This window comes from Gnatocerus cornutus, chromosome 4, assembly GCF_029298725.1.
Source record: "Gnatocerus cornutus isolate USDA-ARS CGAHR chromosome 4, icGnaCorn1.1, whole genome shotgun sequence".
In the NCBI taxonomy this organism is placed as follows: Eukaryota; Metazoa; Arthropoda; class Insecta; order Coleoptera; family Tenebrionidae; genus Gnatocerus; species Gnatocerus cornutus.
Genome location: NC_142236.1, coordinates 5,877,071 through 5,898,309, shown reverse-complemented (window position 1 = coordinate 5,898,309; position 21,239 = coordinate 5,877,071). Strand labels below are relative to the sequence as shown.

General features: G+C 32.4%; 1 protein-coding gene across 1 annotated transcript in view; it reads left to right on the top strand.

The window, feature by feature from the left end:
- Tsp66E (Tetraspanin 66E) overlaps positions 1-21,239 on the top strand; it is a 31,382-nt gene that overhangs the window by 9,637 nt on the left and 506 nt on the right. The window contains exons 2-6 of the mRNA XM_088033698.1: positions 6,631-6,734; positions 8,043-8,141; positions 15,626-15,754; positions 20,703-20,777; positions 20,830-21,114. Coding sequence (XP_087889824.1) covers positions 6,669-6,734; positions 8,043-8,141; positions 15,626-15,754; positions 20,703-20,777; positions 20,830-21,114 — 654 coding nt within the window. The 5' untranslated portion in view covers positions 6,631-6,668. The remainder of the gene's footprint in view (positions 1-6,630; positions 6,735-8,042; positions 8,142-15,625; positions 15,755-20,702; positions 20,778-20,829; positions 21,115-21,239) is intronic.

The window sequence follows — 21,239 nt, the reverse complement described above, 5'->3', positions numbered from 1 at the left end:
AGATAATTAAAGCTCTAAAAATACCAAATAGAATGCAAAACAAAATCTGTAAATCTACGAAGAATTAGACTGGATTTAAAGAAAGAATCTCAAGAACATTTAGAGAATGTTCGAGAAAGCAGATTACATCTAAAGTGAATTTAGAAAAAATCGAGGGAGACCCTGAGAAAATATAAAAAGAATTTACAGAAAATATAGAGAATTCGAAGTACAAGTAAAGAAAACTGAAGAATATAATATAACATAATATAAATAAATTTATAAGAGAATATAAAACAAATCTAAAAATAAAATTAGAATGAGGAGAAACAAGATAGAATCTAAAATTAGACAAAATAAACCAATTGAAGACTTCTAAAGACAATCTACGAAAATAAAAAAAAATTGTAGAGAAGGCAGGAAAAAACTAAAGAGAATCGGGTGAACACGAGATGAAAATTCCAAAAATTCAGACACACTAAAATAATGTAAAAAAATGTGAAAATAGTCAATTAACATGGAATTCAGAAAATCCAAAAAGAATCGATAGAGAATTTAGATAAGTTTAACGAGAATAAACATTTAAGAAATTCGAGAAACTTAAAATATGTATATGTTTTTAAGGGACCACCCATCGACCTTAATCCGCCTGTGTGGAATATAGTGTTCTTGGAAAGGTGCTAAGCAGCTCGCTTGGCTCTTTCAAAATAGTCGTGCTAGCTTTGGATGCGTGGAGTATATTCCAAGGCCATCGCTCGCTTCGCTCGCAAAATACAATAAGGTATATGCAAGAGTATATCTCGCTTCGCTCGCTCAAAACAGTCAACAAAATTTTCGATAAGTACTTTGAACTATTTGTAGAGTTTCAGAACGCGCATTGTTCAAACGGTACAATTTTGATGGCGATTAGCGAGCGGTTTAGCTCGCTTTGCTCACTAAAAGCAAATCGTGCAACTGTTTAGATCAGCTTCGAACATTTTGCAAGGACAAAGCTCGATAGACGCAGAGAAATAAAGTCGAAAAATTTGTCACATTTTGCCAGTTACCGTCAACCCGATTTCGTGATGGCAGCATTAACTGCGATACAGTGTGACCCTAAAACACAAATGCAGCTTGTTTTAGTATTAACCAGAGGCCGATCACCTCAATGAGCAGAACCGGCTTCCGATTTTTGTAAACCTCCGGCAATCGAGCCCTCGGGCAAGTAAACAAACGGTTGTTCAAAATTGTTGAATTGGATAAAAACTCGTTTAACTATACTTTTCGCTCTAGTTTTGTCTGACTGGGTCCGGTACTGATAACAGGAACTATAAAACGACTAGCTGGGAGCTTTTACTGTACAAAGTAATTATTATAAAATGTCACAAATAGAAATATTTATGTAACTGGACACACCTGTCCGAGGCTATAAATACCAGAGAAGTGTAACTAGACTTTGATTGGTATTGATAGTCCATCAGTCATTAGGCGAGCATTCTATGGGTGATATTAGTTGCACTTTTTCCTTCCTTTCAGCGCAATGCAAATTGCACATCATTAAGGTGTCCCAATTTAAAATTCTCGGACTTTCCATATAATCGATGAAATTATAGATCCCGAGCTTTAAACAGCCTTGGCGGTCAGGTCGTCTACATTCACATTATGTACCTGCTGCATTCAGGAATGTAGGTTGTCGTTTAATAAAGAAAGGACGACTTTTGGGGCAGATGCGAGGGATCAGAATTTACCTGAAGAGAATCAAAGCCACCACTTCCTTTGGATGAATCATTTTAATTCTTTCGAAATATCTAAATTTGTTTTAACTACTTAGCTAACTACATATGTACAGTGCCATAAAACGATGATAATGGGCTTAGCGCCGACACAATTAAATTGCGTAATACGATTTGTCATCATTATTATTTGTATTAATTATGCCTGGTTGAAAAATAGTTTTTCTGAGTCACTTTCTAATGCAGAACAAGTCTTGTTTTTCCACTTCGAAACACACGTGGAGTTTTTGCATATTATGTAGAAACGAGCGTAAAAGCGAGTTAGTTATACACTCTCACCTATTATACAGGTGGTCCAAGATTAGCTGAGTCGACATTTTTCTCAAACACTGCAAACGATGAAAACTTGAAATTTTGACAACGAAAATATTCACGTTTTTGTTTTTAAATGGGCCACCCCTTATACTATTGCGTTTTTCGATTCTCAAAATCACTTTGTAAATAATGTGCTATACTTAAATTGGGCCATTTCAGAGATATGTTGGTTTTTATAAAACATATTTATAATTTTCGTAAAAATGAAATAAAATAGTTAAATTTTGTATCCAATATAAATAAACTATGATTTCTTTCAAACCACGACTTTAATTGGAAAATCATATAAAGTCAAAGCGTGTGATTTGTAGGCAGTTAATTTTCAGTTACTTTAAAGTAAAATAACATAAATTTCTATAATTTGTGGTTTTTGAGAAAAATGTCGAATAAGCTCATCGGGAACCACCCTGCATGTATTTACCTTAATGTAGTTTAATAGCGATTGTATCAAAATCAGTAGAAATATTGGATTACATTTTTAGAAATTTTTGTTTTGAAGACGTTAAGAAAAAATCCTCAATTTTGGTTAAACACGCTGTAATTTTGTGATTGTTTGCGCCAGTGTTGAAATTTTAGAGGGTAACAATTGTACAAGTATGTATTGCAAGTGAGAATTTACAAAATTTTAAAAGGAAAAGAAGAATTTTTAGAAATTTTCGTTTTGGGGGTAAAAATCTACAAATCACACCCTGTATATTATCTTTCAATTAAAGTGGCGATTTTGAATAGTTTACTTACCGTGGACACAAAATTTTGTTTATTTGCTCACATGTTTATGAAAATTAGAAAAAATTGTATTTTTTGTGCAATTTTTTTACAAAAATGAAAATATCTCTAAAAAGGTATAATTTTGGTGTTGCACATTATTTGCAAAGTGACCCTCATCGCAATAATTATATGGGGTGTTTTATTTAAAATAAGCACTTTGAGCACTACTTCCGGTATAACAGGAAGTGTCACAAGAATGTGAATATTTTTAATCAATTCGGCTGATACGCTTACTTTTGTTTTAAAAATTTCAAATTTGCATTGTTTGTAGCTTTTGAGAAATATTATATCGAAGATGCTCATCGTCGACCACCTGTATTTTATTGATCGCTGGCTAAAATTGTGTTTTCTATGAGAATTCAATCGTACCGAATCTGGGAAACGCGCTGGCGGAATTAGACGGAAAAATTCATACTAAATTTAGAAATAAAAAATCGTAAATTATCTTCTGTTTCCTTGAGAATGTAAACAAGAAAGGACGTTTCTAGGCTGATTGTTGGGTTCATTTTGCGGGAATTTTCCTAGATTGTGAGGGTTTTATGGCTTTTAAAAAGAAACTTATTTCGTTAAATTTTTAAGGGTTTAAGGGTTTTATTTAGCTGGCTTTTTTTTGTTAGTAGTTCGCTAGATTTTCTGATGAAATTACATATAAAAAGACAAATAACACTTTTTTTTGTGTTTTTTTAATGTTTTTATGTTCTTGCATATTTTAGGTGGCTTGTTTTCTTATATGTTTATTTCCCTTTCCCTATATTGATATCAAAATTTAAAATTCAAATCTGCTGCTTTCATCTTAGAGTTATTAATGTAAAATGTGAAATAAGGAGATCAAAATTACAACAGAAAGTGAGTAACATACTGATTTGCATAAAAAAAACGAAGCACCAATAAAGCAATAATAAAAGAAAGAACAAAAACTATAGAAGAGAAATGGAATAATCTGAGCACTAGAAGAATTAAAAAAGAACGAATAAATTAAAAATATGGTAATTATGCAACAAAATGTCAACGGTTAGAATCAGCGGCATAAAGGAGAAAGAAAAAAATACACGTGTGTATGCCTAGAAAGAAGAACGGAAATGACATAATAATAAGTGAAAACTACCGATTATGAAAAATACAGTAAAAGAAGAACTATTTGAATTAAATGGGACGATAATGGTACAGCAACGACAGGGGAAGAACTGATCAAACAGTTAAAAACATTTGGAGAAAGTGTGGGAAACAAAAATGGACAACGAGAAACGAGAAATCGGTATTGACCTTATCTAGAAGTGAGAAAACAATAATCGCAATAATTACAAAATGTTCAGTGAAAATACAAAGTTATGGCAAACATGCCCAAAAAAAAAACAAAGAAGGTATAAGGAGAAAATGTGTGGACACGTGATGCACGGGAAGGCAAAAGAAATCGTTTGGCGCTAAACGGAAGAAGGAAGAAGGATAGAAAGCTTAAGATATAACAATAATAATAATTTTTATGCCACCATCCGTTCCTCATTTGGGAAGCGGAATTCAGTATTATTACTCAAATTTACTTCGTCTCTGTTGCAACGATATTATGAACTGTTGCAAAAAATTAAGTATTTTGAGTATTTTTTTCCTGTGATATACAGGGTGATTTTTAAAAAACGGCAGGCGTTGTAGAATTTTTATTTATGAACCGATTTCAAAAATTAAAAAAACAAATTAAATGGTTTTTAATTTACTATAAACTGATGATTGTAGAATTTTTCTAAATGTCTTAGTATCTTTTGGGCGATATTCAACTTTCTTATTTTAAATTGGCACCCATATTTTTTTTTTCAAAATTTGGAAGATATTAATTTTCTTGATTCAGAAATGTGTAGTATGTTCTACTTTTACATAAAATATTTTTAAAATAATTATCAAAACTTAAAAAATTTAGGCAATAAAAGTTAATAAAATCTAGGTGCGTGCTGTCAAATAACACAATACCATTATTGTAATGACAAAAAGCAGCAAATAACAGAAAGGATTGACAATCTTTTTTGAAATTATTGATAACAAAAGACAATAATAATTACAAATCAGAAAAAACATCTACCTAATTTGATTAAAATACTGTTGAAACGCCATCCCGTTTTTTTCATTGCCACAATTGACACCATGCACTTAGATTTTATTAACTTTTATTGCCTATTTTTTTCAATTTTAATAATTTTTTTAAAAATATTTTTTTGTAAAAGTCGAACATATTACACATTTCTGAATCAAGAAAATTAATATCTTCCAAATTATGCAAAAAAAAATGAGGGTGCCAATTTAAAATAAGAAAGTTGAATATCGCCCAAAAGATACTAAGACATTTAGAAAAATTCAAAATTCATCAGTTTATAGTAAATTAAAAACCATTTAGTTTGTTTTTTTAATGTTTGAAATCGCTTTATAAATAAAAATTCTACAACGCCTGCCGTTTTTAAAAAATCACCCTGTATGAATACGTTAAAGATAGAAACGGAACATTTAATAGTGGAGGCAACAGACAAAAAGACCAGATATAAAGAGATCAGTATGCTGACTCATTCCATTCCCGACAGAAAGTAACAAGCGAGGAGAGGCAAAATGGAAAGAAAAAGGAAGAGGAAAAGAAGTGTGAATATTTTAGTGCGTTTATGGCTTCGACTCTTTAAATAGTTTAATGCAAAGTCGCATTGACGTACCTAATCAAAATCACCCACAAATGGTTTTAATGAAATTTTTTGAACTAGCCAACAGGGTGAAGATATTTGTGGTGTTCATTTCAGGCTAAACAAGATTTGCGAGTGATTACATTAATGTTTACAGTGGGAATTTGCAATTCTGTCTACAAAAGTAAGCGGATAACATGAATCGAATTAAAATATCCGTATTTTCGTGACACTTCCGGTCATACCAGAAGTGATAGGCATCCATATCGTATTGCATTTTTTTTAATTTTTATTGGAAAATAATATATAGGATGTGATTTGTAGGCAGTTAATTTTAGGTTAACTAAATAAAAATACTTTTTTATTTAAAACGGAACACATTGACCGTCATATAACTAAATTTTGCGTTAAAATCACCTATTTTCTACCAAAATTTTGTATAAAAGAAATCTTTTGATTTCAATTTTACAAATTTTCTAAGCATGCTTTGGAAAAGTGACAATACATGAAGTCAACACGAAATTTCATTTTATTCTAGACTAGAGAAATGATCAAATTTTTTAATTTTTTTTTTTTAAATATGGCCATTTATGTGGAATAACACTTAATGTGTTTTAACATAAGGACATACTTAATTGAAGGATTTAAGCTTAAAATTCCGAAAAATATCACAAGAGAATTGTCAAAACTGCACAATTTCCTTGTATAACATACATATTATTGGCAAAAAGAGCGTAGGCAACACTGGATTCGCCTCGGCTCTAATCACCCGCTCAGGAATAAAAAAATGTTTATTCCTTGTTGCTAAATATACTTTTGTTACCATGAAAATAAAAATATTAAAGCAACACGAATCATATAAAAAACTCCCCATTAATTAATCTAACCATGACCGCCGTTGCATGCCCATGAAATACAATTTCGTTAAAACAACCACAATTCATTTATTTTTATCTGTTTTTCTCCTTTTTGTTTATTATTTTTTCCATGCACGAACTACATTAACCAAAACTTTCCCAGCTCACCTACAAATTCCAAATCACGTTTTACTATTCTATGCATTCCATTGTTACTTTCAAAAAAATGGCATTTTAATGTGTGAGAAAGTTCGATATTTTCTTTTATTAAAAATTTCCGTTTTGCAGGTTTATTTCTTACCGAGGGCGAAATAAAGGACTCCAAAATGGTGTACGACTGCGGTTCTTGTTTAGCCAAATACATCCTGTGCTTTTTCAACTTCATCATTTTCGTAAGTAAATTTTGGGGTAATCGATAGTTTAATTAGGAAATTAAGAGGAGGGGGTAGTGAAAAGTTCGTGATCGTTAACGATCAATTTTGATTGAAATCGTTGGAAATAAAAGTTTTTAGTAATTTATTAATGCAACGTGGAAAAGGCGTGTGGGCGATTTATTATGTTTTGAAAGGAATGATTCATTTTTCAAGATCGGGAGGTCAAGGTCGGGATCAGCGATGCAATTAGTGTCATAATTCTGTTTTTTTTTTCAGTGGTAGGAAAGAAAGTAATCATTGATCATTTTTTGTACTGCATTGGGACTGCATTGGGAGAGTCAACAAATTTTGAAAAAGTGGAAAGTCACTTCTGAAGTGAAGTGGCCCTTTGATTCCATTTTGCACCGTCAGGTCCGGATTCAGAGATATTTTTGAAAAATATTTTTTCAAGGTTTTACTGTACACGAATCTGTTTTTTTTTCAGTTTTTCTTGAAAACATGGAAAGTTACTGTAGTGCTTCACAGTGTTTTTGAAAGCCAATTGAATAAGCTTTCCAACGACCTATAAAAATTGTCATTAGGTTTAGTACTTTCCATGATATTTTTCAAAAACTGGTATAATGTTCCAAAATAGTAATTTGGATTACAAGGGCGGAAAATGCTCTTTTGTAAATCAGAATAAAATTGCGAAGACGAGGCGAAACTGAACATGTCCTTCGGCTTCGGATTCAGAATTAGGACGCAATTTTGCTTGAGAAATAATTTTCCACTGCTCTAGTACCAATTTCCTAAATTATTTGACTAGTGATATTGGTTATTGCTGATCTAGGTCTATAATGAAAAACTATCAGTGAAAAAAAATAGTATACACACCACGGTTGTGTATAATAGTGTCGAAGCGTCGTATTATTATGTGGAAGTGTTAATATTTTTGCATTTCTGTTTTGGATATTTCCGTGCGTTCCCCTTTCCAGTAAGCAAACAAAAAACACCGCTAGAAAGTGGTTTACATAACAAATTAAGAACAAACAGTACTAGAAAAGCACTTCCCAGTGGACTACCCATTCAGGCATTGTTGTTTGTCCACGATATCGTAGGCAGATGCAAACATGCACCATAAATAATTTATCTTGAAAGTCCAACGGCCTCAAAATCGAACTCTCGTTGCACCGAGAAAATCAATTTCTCTATCATGAGGTATACAAAGCAATTTAATTGGAAACACCTGATACACTTTCACTGAAATACTAAAAAACTCGATATAGTTTTACAATTTGACTTCGAAGGTTGGGGTCAAACAACTAATTATTACAATTTTCATTCCAGTTGGCTGGTTCCGCGATTTTGGCTGTTGGAATATGGTTGGCCGTGGACAAGAACTCTTTCATTGGTTTGAGTAAAATCGTACCAAGTGAGCATGTACAGGTATGTATTTAATGGTTTTTTAATGCTCGGATAAAGGTTATTAAAATTCCGTGGTACTTTTTTCTAAATCCTTTCACTTGTCATGCCGTAATACACAAAATAATTAAGATCCAGCGTAAAGTGGATTCCTTGTATTGTTTTCGTTCCGTTGCTGGACAGTTTAATATAAATTAGTTTTACGTAAAGCGTGACGTGATTGTGAAATCGAAGTTGGCGTGGATGCGGGATGATTTTGTGATGGATTAGTTTTATCAAGTCGGCGGGGATTAAAATATCGGATTTCGCGGAAGGAAATGAAATCAAACTTGGTTGTGAATTTTTAGCTGTTTTTTCGGAGTGGATTCCATTTTAGAAAGTGAAGTGAACAAGTTTTAGAAGTGAACAAAAAATTGAATTATTGACTTATTTAGTTTATTGATAATGAACTGCAGAATTATAAAAATGTATGTACCTACTAAAGCAAAAGAGACGAATTTTGAAAATTTTTATTTTTGACAGGAACCAAACATATCTACCTTCAAAATTTTGAAAATTTGTTGTAAAGGCAGAAGTTTTTGGTAACCTTTAGTTTCAAAATGATATCTAAATTTTAAATGTTAATTTCCAAAATTCTTCTTTTACAATTTTGTAAATTTTCACTTGCAATAAGACTGTTAAGATTGGCATTCTTCAGAAATTTCAACACTGTGACGCCAAAAAATGGGTGTTGAAAGAAAGTTGGAAATTTTTCCTTTATTCTCTAAACCCCCCAACATTTCTAAAAATTCTTCTTTTTATTTTAAATTTTTGTAAATTCTTACTTGCAATAAGACTGTTGTGATTGCCAACCTCCAGAAATTTTATCACTGTGGGACCAAAAATGAGGGAATTACAGGGTGTTGAAAGAAAATTGGAAATTTTTTCTTCGTTCTCTAAACCATCATTTCTAAAAATTCTTCTTTTTCTTTAAAATTTTTTGTAAATTTTCACTTGCATTAAGACCATTTTAATTGGCAAGCTCCAGGATTTTCGACACCGCGACGCCAAAAATGATGGAATTACAGGGCGTTGAAAGAAAATTGAAGATTGTCCCTTCGTTTGCAAAACCAACATCTCAAAAAACATTTCTTTTCTTTTTTAAATTTCTGTAAATTCTTACTTGCAATAAGACTGTTGTGATTGGCAGCCTCCAGAAATTTCAACATTGTGGGGCCAAAAATGACGAAATTACCGGATGTTGAAAGAAAATTGGAAAATTTTCCTTTGTTCTCTAAACCAAAAAATGTTCAAACAAAATTTCTAAAAAAAACTTTTTATTGTTGTAAAATTTTGGAAACTCGTACTTGCAATAAGACGGTTATAAGTAGAAACTTCCAAAAGTATTCATATTCGCACATTGAACATTTATTACAAAAAAATATTATGCTTCTGTGATAGTTTCATGGAATTTCTAATTATTTCAAAAACTAAAAAAGTCTAAAATTTTAAATACAGGATAAATTTTGAATTGATTGAACTGAAAACTTAAATATCCTAAAAACAGAGTCGTTTGAAATCGAGAACACTTATTTTTAGTTTTAATAAAATTAATAAATAAAATTCAATAAAATTTGGTGAAGTTGCTAATTTTAAATTGTCTAAAAGATTACAAAAATACAAATTTTGGAATTTTTAATTTTTGAGGGGGACGATTTCTATAATTTTTAAATCAAATTGTGTTTCTGGTTACCCCTTTTGGTTTGTTTTTTGACTGCAAAAATAAAAAATTATGGAACAAAAGGCACAAATTTTAGAAAATTTCATTTTTAAGTTTAAATACAAAATTTCCAGTATTTTTTTTTTAACTTTGTAGTTTTGATTTTGTTAATTTTACAATAATGGTGTTTGAGAAGTTTTCAATTTTGGACTTGCTTATGAACTCTGACAAGTTTCAAAGACAGCACAAAATACAAACTATAAAAAAATATAGTGCTAAAATGGACTAAACATTTTCGAAATTGTATCATTTAATCCAATATTTCTAATTATTCTCTTACAATTGCAATTAAATTAAACCTACCCTAAGTAATTAATGACATTTTTTGCATAATGAGCTAGTGCACCATCGTGTTAAAAACACATACTGGTGGTCCGATAGTTTTCTTAAAAGTTTGAGAACAAACGTAAAAGGATAAAACGAATCAAAATAAAATAAATTTAGAAATTTAAAAAAAAAATTGCACAACAAAGAAAAATTTTTCTTTACAAAATTTTGTTCGAAACGCGGGAGTTAATTTTCATTTAAAATACATATCTAATTATAGTTAAGCTGTTAGAAACTGGTCGGACACCAAGATATAGTCGTCTTTGCATTTGACACCCATTTTAATCATTCGAAGTTAAATAAAGAAGCTAATTGGGCCAACAAAGACCACACGAAGTGTCGAATTCCTTTGTCAGTGCCAAAACCAAATTCCCTTCTTAAAGATCACTTGTGAAAATATTCCAACATGCGCTAAACCGTTAATCCCTGCATTATTACTATTACTATTAATCCCACGCCTACTCGATCATTACCGGTATTACAAAATGCATTAAAAAGAAAAGTGTGCCGTGCGTGCGCCACTTATTGCATAATCCCGTATCGCGTGCACCTTTTGTTTCCACCGCCTACTGCACCAAATAGTCGCACCACGCAAAAATAAACAATAAAATAAAAAAAAAATTAAACAAACCATCAATTTAATGCTTCACTGGGCCAAAAACTTAACCATAGTTGAAGAAAATTAGTGATGCAAAAAGGAGTCACGTGAGTGAAAAATTGCAAGGGTGACTTTATCGCTCCTTGTGACATTAAAAAGGAAAAATGCAAGGGGTCGTTGACCGCGCACGCACCCCTATTAACACGTGTTGGTGAGGGCGAAGAAACGACAAATGAGGTGGTTTTAGGGATATTGAAAGGGAGGGGATCGAAAACGATTTCCAATTGAGGGTTGTTTGGTTGGAGAAAATAGTAAGTAATCAAAAAACACTATAAATCATAAAAGAAAAAACATGTCTTTGAACTTGAAACAATACTATAATTCATTATGTAAAGTACATTTCACTCAACGCAAACATTCTAATTTCCACTGTAACTGTAAATAATTAATTAACAAGAAGGAGAAACGAATCATGTAGTTATCTTTATTACCGTGTACGCACATGCATAAACAAACAAAATGTACCCAAGAAGCGGATCAACTCGGTGTTATCTTATTGGTCAAAAATGACGTCATTTTAATGCACACAAAGAACTTTTTTATTTCGTGGATTAGCTTCTCCGAACTACCAACCAAATCGCTAGGAGAAAATTTCCCTCAATTGCCTAATTTATAATTCAACGTTCGCTGAAATGATGAAACGGTTTTATCGTGGAAATATCTTGACGCTTTTCATTATTAACAAATTTTCCTGCGTAAAGATGGCAGATACGAGCAAATCGGAATAAAATATCAAACGAAAACTATTAAAAGTATCGGTTTCAATCGGTCGTTGACTGACGTGGTGAATAATTGAAGAGTTGACCTGATTTCAAGTGATCGAAATGGGTTTTGGGGGTGTGCAGTCGCGTCGTTTCGGGGGCGGTTTAGGAGCCCCGCCTAATGAATTCGAAATAGTTTTATCTGTATCAAGTACAGAATTACTTTTTTACATTCGAGCAACTGTAAGTAAGATTTTACAGCTTTGTGAAACACTTTTTGGTCAATAAACCATCTAAAACTGAATTAAAACTGTTGATCTGATAATACATCTGACATTTCTTCTTTACAACGTCACTTGCAATTTTGGAATGGTGCCACTAACAAAATTAATTTTTATTTAGATTTTTAAATAATATTTTTGTGTTGAATTTTTGTTGCTTTCCTTTCAAATGCCTCTGACCGGTGAGTATAATATCACTTTTTACCGCACTGCGGCAGTTTTTCCGCACTGCTAGCGCAAAAGTAAGACTACCGTTGCTATGTGTGCGATGGAAAAGTGTGATTTACAATCCAAGAGGTCATAAGAAGAATTTAATTGATCAATTTTTATGGACGAGGGAGAGTCGATGAATATCAGATGATGAGTTTAACAAAACTAACTATTTACGAACATGGAGCATAAACAATTTTTGGTACCAGTTCTACAAACCTCTTGGTACTTCAATATGTTAAGATCTATTAATGTACTAGTCAGGTAAAGTAGAATTTTGCGGATTCAAATGAGCCCTCTACTACAGTGGCACCTCTTTAATTTGAACTTTGTCCGTGCGTTGATTTATTCAAATCAAACGTTGGCTTCAGTTACCGTAATCCTTCGAATATAAGACGAATCCTTATATACAGAGTCCGGCAACACTTGTGTCCACCCCCAAAATCGTCTTTAATTTTAAAGATAAAATTTTGAAAATTTGTATACGCTCACAGTTGACAAAGCTCTAGAAACTGACGCAAAAACTTGTTGTGTATCACTGATAGTTTCGGCGTCGCGACGCCTTAAAAATGTAATTTTCAGTTATTTGTGAGAGTTTGTGATATAAACCCCTAATTTAATTTTTTTTTCAATATAAATGAGTAAAAAATATCTCAGCTGGTATTTTAGATTCATTGCAAATTGTCTTCAAAATTTGAGAAATAATGCGGTTTTATTACGTCAAAATTGGGAACTACGTTTACACCCATAGGTCAACATCTTGTGTCACAAATGACATCTATTCTTTGGCTCGCTTTAGATTGTAACAAAAGTCTTAATTGGTGAAATTGTTACTTTGTCGATGTAAATTAACGATTTCTGGTGTCCATAAAGTGCAACATGCCCGTGTTAATCAAAATTAACCTTTAAAAGAGTGAATGAAGTGACTTGTTAAATTTTGGTATAAACGTAGTTTTCCGCTGCGCTGTCGGAATTTTGAAAACTAATTTGCTAAAACAGCGTTTTTTTCGCAAATTTTAAACACAATTTAATAATACACTTCCATTTGGGGTCGTAGGAAAATGACGTTTAGAATAGAAAAATAAACAAAATTTGGCAGTTTTCGCCCTTGTTATGTAAATAGCTAATGTACACTTGTTGTTTTTCACTTTCTTAGCATTTGTCTGTCACCTTCATTTCCGCCAAGAACATCATCTTTTGAAAGTCTAGGCAGTCAAACGTAACATTTAGAATATTTGTTTTTATATTGCTAGTTGGAATTACTGTATAAATGTCAATTGTGTCAATTGTGTTTACGCTGTTGTGGAGGCCAATGACCTTCGAAAATAATGTAAAATTTAGATGTAAAATGAGTGAATTTTAAAATCAAACCAAAAGTTAAATTTCTTTGTTTAACACGCCTCTAAAAAACATTTCCCAACATAGTATAGTATATCCGGTGAGAGATTGGGAGATTTCGACAGTTGACATATAGGTTGGCAGCAAATTATGCTACAAAATACACTAAAAACACTAAATTCTTACGAGAAATGGGTTGACAGAGTTGACAGTAACCCCAGTTACTTTGTTATTTTAAATTTCGCGCGTAGATTTAGTGACTTTTCTGTCATTCAAACTCTCACTGTACGAACTATAAACTTTCAATTTTGGGAGCAACTAGCTTCTTTAATGAAGTCAATAACTTCATAAATTGATAAGGAAATTCGTACCTCGTCACCGGTTTTTGCTTTGTTTGTCACGTTCAAATGGGGTTTTTAGTTTGTTTTTTTTTGAGAATTTACATAACTAATAATGTAATAGTAAAAATAAATTCTTTAGTTAATTGCCGTCTTTCGTCCGATAATCATGTTTGTGATGTATATTGGCGGTTTTCCTATGACCAGAATGGCACATACCTAATAGGCATACCATTTTATGGTCCGAGAAGTGTGTGAGTGTGTTAATGTTTGCGTTTACCAAAACCGTTCCTTAATTGGCAGATTTGTTTTCGAGAATTATTAAACTGGAAGAACTGGACCGCACTTGGGGCATTTCTGGTAGGTTAGGTCTTCTACTTCTATATCCTCTACTCTTTAGAAATTTTGGATCTTAATATCGTAGGTGTTGCAGTTCTTAGATCTCAGACTTTCTAGTAATGAACACCATTTTCCAGGTTCTTACTTATTCGTATTTTGAGATTATTACATTTTTAATTCTTTCAGTCGTGGAAATAATAGTGTATACAACTCTCATTTAATGGCCATGAAGACAGTTATTTTAAATGATGTAGTATAATACACTGTGTTTCAAAATAATTTTCATCTAGTTAACTTAGAACGTAATTCCTTTTGTGCCGTTCGTATTGTACTGTGTTTGAATTAGTTCTGTCATTTTGGACTTGTCAAACGTCAAAATCGTCAATAGAGAAACAACCAGAAAAATTAAGCAGAGGTTAAGTCAATTTTCCCTTCAGTGATCCAGTTGGCCTAGATCAGTAATTTAAAAAAAATATTTTGGGGTCACGTAATCAACGTTCCAATCAGAGCTATTTTGCATCGTTTTGAATGCTTTAATAGACCATTTCCACATCAAATGCGTTATTAGCTTCGTTACAACGTTAGCAACATAAAAAATATTGTAGGATTATTAAAAATGCAAATAATAAAATTCATGAAAGATCGAGGGCTTTTAAGTTTTACAAAAGGTTTTTTTTACCTAATTTGCCTATTAAATCCAATTTAAAATAAATTCTTATATTGCTATGGTATCACTACATCCGATGGGGAAACAATCTGTTAACGCACTCAAAACGAATGCGTTAATAGCTTTATTACCATAGGAAATTAGGAGAACTATTTTTCCTAATGTGCATATCAACACAATTAAAAAAAAAACTTTTATTCCTATGGTAACGAAGCTATTAACGCATTCGATGTGGAAATGGCTATTATGGCATTCAAAACGAATGCGGTAATAGGAAAAATACTATTAAATGATCATAACATTGCTCATAATGACAATGAAGTTATGGATTCTCTAAAATTCTCTGACCGCAAATGTACAATTGCTAGGTGGAAAATAAAATAGTCCTGGAACCATGGCAGCTTGCGTCAGTTCCAAAGTGTCAAAAATTTATAAAGTTCAATTAAATAAGAGAAAAGAAACAATAACAACAAAAAACTATAAAACACAAAAGGATAACAAAAATACCGGAAATGTGAATTGTAATAAATTTAATAATTTCTATCCTTCGCGGTTAACCGACATTTGGTAGCCAAGGCTTACCCTAATCACATTTTTTTTCCGCTCTCTCGATAAAAACTTGATTGATGAAAACCAATAAAACACGCCGCGGAAGAACTCGCTATTTCAATTTCCACGCGACACTTTGCATATGTCAAAGACGTGAGAAAAATTCAATAATTTTCGTATCCTTTGCGCTTACATTCGGAATTGAATCCCCAAACGTCGCAACGAGGCACCGGAGGTCAATTGGCTGCACTGTTTCTAATTGACCCTATATTAGTCGCGACAGACATATTTTCATGACTTTTTTTTGAAATTTTTGTCTGATTTTCATTTTTTCTTTATAGCAATTCACCCAGCCCGCTGTGATCGAACAGCTATCCTACGTCATGATAGGAATTGGAGCCTTGATGTTCATTTTGAGCTTCCTAGGATACTGTGGAGCTTTGAGAGAATCTCAGTGTCTTCTGACGACGGTGAGTTATTGAAATAAGATAGTCCCGTTTTAACGGAGATGGAAATTTAAGTGGCGATTTCCTTTATCTGTGATCTAATTTGATGGTATATAATTAAAATAGCTAACTTTAATTTATGCAGCTCGCGTATTACCGCTCGTTTCTGGTCAATAGAGGCTATGATGAGATCATGGGTGCGATTCTCAAGTACATAATAATGATAATTTATTGTGTGCGAAATTTTGAATGATACGTAAATGTGGCGATGTGATGATGATCACTTCGTTCTACAGTCGCGGGTATAAATTTTCGGGCATCATTGTTAAAAAGTACGTTTCTATTTTCTATTTGACGAAGGTAAAGTTTCAAATTTCAGGCATTCAAATTTTCAAATAGTGATTTCCGAAATTTTGGGAGCGGAATCATGGAAATCTGTTTTCAATTAAGATTTTAGGTTATTGATTTCTTAAGTTTTCGGGTTCCTAAAGGGCCACATTATAATGATAGTTTTTAGATTCTTGTACTTTGAAATTTCTCAGGTTTTTTGAAAATTTGCAATTTTCGGATTTTTAAATGCCTATTTTGGGTCACTTTCTTGAGTTCTTAGGTTCTGACGATTTTGGATTCTCTGACTCCAAGGCAGGTTTTCAAGGAGATCCTGAAGAAATTTGGATAAATTTAGTTCCTGTAGTTTCAAAAATTCCTAAATTTAGATTCTATAATTTTTAAATTATTAAATTAATGTTTTGTGTCCTCTCTCTGAACTTTTTGAAATTGTCCGTTTCTTAATCTGTAGTTTTGAAGTTCTCAAAATATCCAAACTTTGGGCTTCAGGTTCTTGTTTCCAAGTTTCTAAGCTCCCCAGTTTTAGAGCTAAATGTCAAGCTTTCTACGTCTACATTAGTAATATTTAATCGATGCAAAGTGAAGTTAGAAAAAATTTAAATAACATTCGAAATTTTGACATTTAGCACGTTGTAAGTTGGAATTCAAAACCTTCAAAAGTTTTACATTTAGGGCTCCAACTTTCTAGTCCAGTCCTGTCATTTTTTGTGAAAATACATTACAATACCGCCCTGACGCCAAATTTCCAGAGTAATCTACGATTCCTTCTAAATTGTGATTTTAAATTTCGAAATTTAAAATCAAATTTTCTAAAAACTGATAAAAACGACCAAAAATTCTCCATAGAGCTTAAGAAAAATGGGAGGGTTGTGGAAACAACCCAAATTAGAATTGTGAAAGTAGAGCAATAAAACGAGCCGGTATTTCAAATTGTACAAATTTAAACTTGAAATTTTCGAAAAACTGGAAGAAATTACAGAAATTTTGGAATTAGGATGACCATTTTGATTGAAATTTGAGTTTTATAAACTCATGGGAGTTTCAGAATTTTAGAATTTTTTCGCAATTCTGAATCCAAAATTGTGTTGTTTTTTAGATCATCATAGTACAGCGTGTTTCAAAAAGATTTTCGTCTGTCCCCACAATTAAAAAAATGCCGTTTTAGGCAGATAATTTTACAAATCATTAGTTAATAATAATATAATAATAATTTTGCTGTTTGTTGTTAAAATTCTTTCCCTATTGGCGATTTTGGCGTTTGACAAGTGACACTAATAACACAAGTTCAAAGTGCCAAACTAGTTTAAACACAATACAATGCGAGCGGCACAAAAGGAATTACATTCCTCCGCAGGTAAATTCATGAAAATCATTTTGAAACACGGTGTATTTCAATTTTAGAAATCTGATCACAAATTTTTCTATATTTTGAGAGTTCGTAAAATTCTGGAAAATTAACTGGAGGTTTTATGTTTCGGGGTTTTTAGTTGCGAAGTTTCTAAAGGGCTTTAAAGGACTTTAGTTGTCGTCTAAGGTTTTTCTAGATTGATTGGCTGCTCTTTCTATTTTCTTATTTTCACATTATAAATTTTGATTTATATTTCGAATTTTAAAAAATTCCAAATTCCATCTGCAGTTTATGATTATTTTTCTGTTTCTTTATAATTGAAAATGGTATAAAATGGTCGATGTCAGTCCTTTAAATTACAGAAGCTTTCAAGAACCAGTTTACAAAAGCAAAATTAACTCTTTAAGTTTGATTAACTACTCGTGTTTCTGCCAATCAAAAGTCAGCAATCATCAAATAAGTTGCGTGATTAACTTAATTTCAATTAAATTATTGTGTAAATCGATGCTAGATTTAGTTTAACTAGTGATTTTAAACTTGGTTTTGTTTGTTCTTTTTTCACAAAGAAAATTAAATGACTGTCACTGTGACAGACTATTATATCGTGTATCTTAAGAAATAATTTTTGGCGATTAAAAGTATGCAAGGAAAATCTTGTGATAAAATAGATTAAAAAGAATCAGCAAAACATGAAAATGCAAAAACAAAACTCTTAGGCGTTCTGTGCAACTTCTTTCATTGTTACCGCTGCTTTAGGAACATGTAAAGAAAAAGTTAATAACTTACAAGAAACAATGCGCTTTAAATGTCGATTACTTGAAACACAGTAAAAATGGTAAATTAAACTTAAATTCAATTAGAAATTAAATCCCAGTGATTAATTTAATTATCCCTTGTACTTTCCAGTTTTGTTGATTTATTAGTACGTAATTCAATACATCTCAAAGTAGTTGTCTACCAGCTACTGGCCTTTGATGTTCTTGATGATTCGGATTATTATATTAATACAGGATGTCCGGAAAGTCGCGCACCACCGTGAAACTGTATCATCGGACAATGCCATAGATCACCGGAAACATGTTAAAAAAAATCATGTCTTCAATTTTTCGAGATATGATGAACTGAAGAAGGAAAGTTTAATGCCAAAGTTAACGATTTCTGTGCAATTATTTTAGGTTTAAATGAATTTGTTACCTAAAGGACATTTTGCGCAAAGGCATAGTGCAAAAAAAAAACGGAAAAATCTTCTGAGAAATGCCTGAAAACTGTTTACAAAATGTCGATCAGTGTTACTTGAAACCATAGTTACATTACTCGTTCATGAACCGACCTGACTAACGCCAACAATACAACAGCAATGTTACTATGGCTTTGAATACTAGAAATTTAAATTATTTATTTATATTATTTAATTATTAACAATTAAGCAATGCTGCCATTTTCCTAATTATCTTTTGATCCTTCTGCGAAAACAGAGAGTCTGAAAATTTTTTTAACATTTTTTTGGTACTGTGGGGGATCACCCAATTACCCCCTTTCAAGGTGGTGCGCCACTTTCCGGCCAGCCTGTATGTATTAAACCATGCAAAAGAAATAATCCGAACCTTAACAAAAATGTTTTTCAATTACTTCTTAGGCTAGGAGATTAATTTAAGGCACAGGAGGTACAGAACAACTGTTGCCAAAACAATGATAAAATAAATGTTCTAAGCACAAAGAAACCCATTATTTTATTTATCTGTATCAAAAATTCAAGTAACTCGTCAACTGCCGTCATAACAAACAGCATTTCTTGCCTTTATGAGCTGAAATCTTACTTACATCCTTAGAAAAATGTTTAGCAATTAGACTATGCATCTAGTTTGGCTTCTCTAAAACCACAAATTTTCTTTCTTCTTTCTTTTCTAATTTTGATAAAAATACAAATGTTAAAAATTGACAATTCATTGAGCTCAGTTTCAGATCGTTCAGTGGTTGAAATAGGTCAGTTACTTGCTGAACACAGTTTAAAAATGGTTTAAAAAATGTTACTGAAATCGTATTTATGTTGATCTAAATTTAAGGGAAACTAATCTTGGTTTAAAAGGGGTAATGAATGAAATCTTCCCTTTGTTAGATAAAACCTATTTTTTATATCATGTGAGCCACAAAATTTTTGATTAGGGTAGGCCATGAAAGAGAGAGACAAACATAGAAGTCATGTCGGAGTGAAATTTTGTTTTGATATAACCTCAATTTTTTGATGAAAATATGTTACATTACGAGGTGCAAATAAGAGAAAATGTATCGTGTGTCTTTCCAGAATCAATAATGTATTGAAAACTAATTGAAATTAAATCAAATGACAAATGTCAAACTACTGTCAAATTTTGTCTCGACTTACGTAAATTTTGTCAAAGCCTACCCTAAATAAAAATTTTATGGATCACACGTTATCATCAAAATAGTACATTACCTTCATTCTTAAACGATTAGCGACTTTTCATTGTGACATCATAAAGCGTGCGGGAATTTTTAGTGATTTTTCATTTTATCACGGTTTTTGGAGAATGAAAGAAAATTACCAAAAATTGTTAAAGAATGAAGCTTGATTTTTTAACATAAAGTTAGTAGTAATAAGAAGGAAGAGTCCATGAGCATAAAATAATTTGGAATTGGAATCTTTAAAACCTGAGCGCCGAACATCGAAACTTTTGAAGAATTTACAAGAACGTTCCCCAACAAGAAGCTATAAAAATGACGCAAAAATTGGCCAAAACTTCATTTGGAAACTCTCAACACGCTAAACAAGCCTTTAATTGATTGTATATGTGCGGAGCCAGCATTTTATGAGCGTGTAAAGCGGTCGCCCACATCCAGCTAAATTACTACCAATTTAACGAAGGGTTTAGGGTGTATTATTAATGCAAACATCCTAAACGTCATAATTATATTATTTATTTTTCGATGTTTATCACACGATTTCTTTAATTTCTTTCGTTGTACAACCTTGAAGCTCGTTTCCTATTAATATGCATCTTGAGCGTGGCGTAATGAGACTAACGAGCTGAATTATCGTTCTTACCCCACAATTCCACATGAATAATTGAAAAGTTACCTTGCACCACTTTTTTCGACGCTCTTTGCCAACCTTGCGGCTCGAAATATCTCGGTTTACTAGGATGCGAATGAAATATTGATTTCGTAAGGTTGGCGCAATGAATTCTAGTGTGTAATCAGCGCTGACAATGAATGCTTGTCTACACAAAAAAATATATTTTTTCTTTTTTTTGTCAGTATGGAATTTGCCTCCTCATCATCATAGTGGGCGAAATCACAGTCGGATGTCTCGCAGTTGCCTACAAGCCAAAGGTACTTCCCCCAAACCTCCCTGCCCTCTTGAATCTCACGAACTGTCTTTCAGGCCGAAGAAGAAACAAGAAAACTGTTGAAATCAACCATTGAGAATTACTATTCCACTCCTGATAACAAAGACGCCGTCACTTTGATGTGGGACCACCTCCAAGCCTCCTTGAAGTGTTGCGGTGTTAATAACTACACCGACTACAGGAGTAGTGCCAAGTGGGCGGACAGCGGGAAAGTCATCCCGGAATCCTGTTGCGTCCTAGAGGGAGATCCTTTGAATTTGAAACCGATGGCGTCGTCGTGTGTTACCACGCCAAATGAAGTTAACTCGTATTACATGAAGGTAAGACAAGTTTTAGAGTTGGCTGGTTGGCTAGCCAACGTGATTAAGAATTCGTTTAATTCGCACCCTATAACAAGTCTAGTGGAAGTTGTATTAATTTGATCGCACCATATAGGAACTGTAGT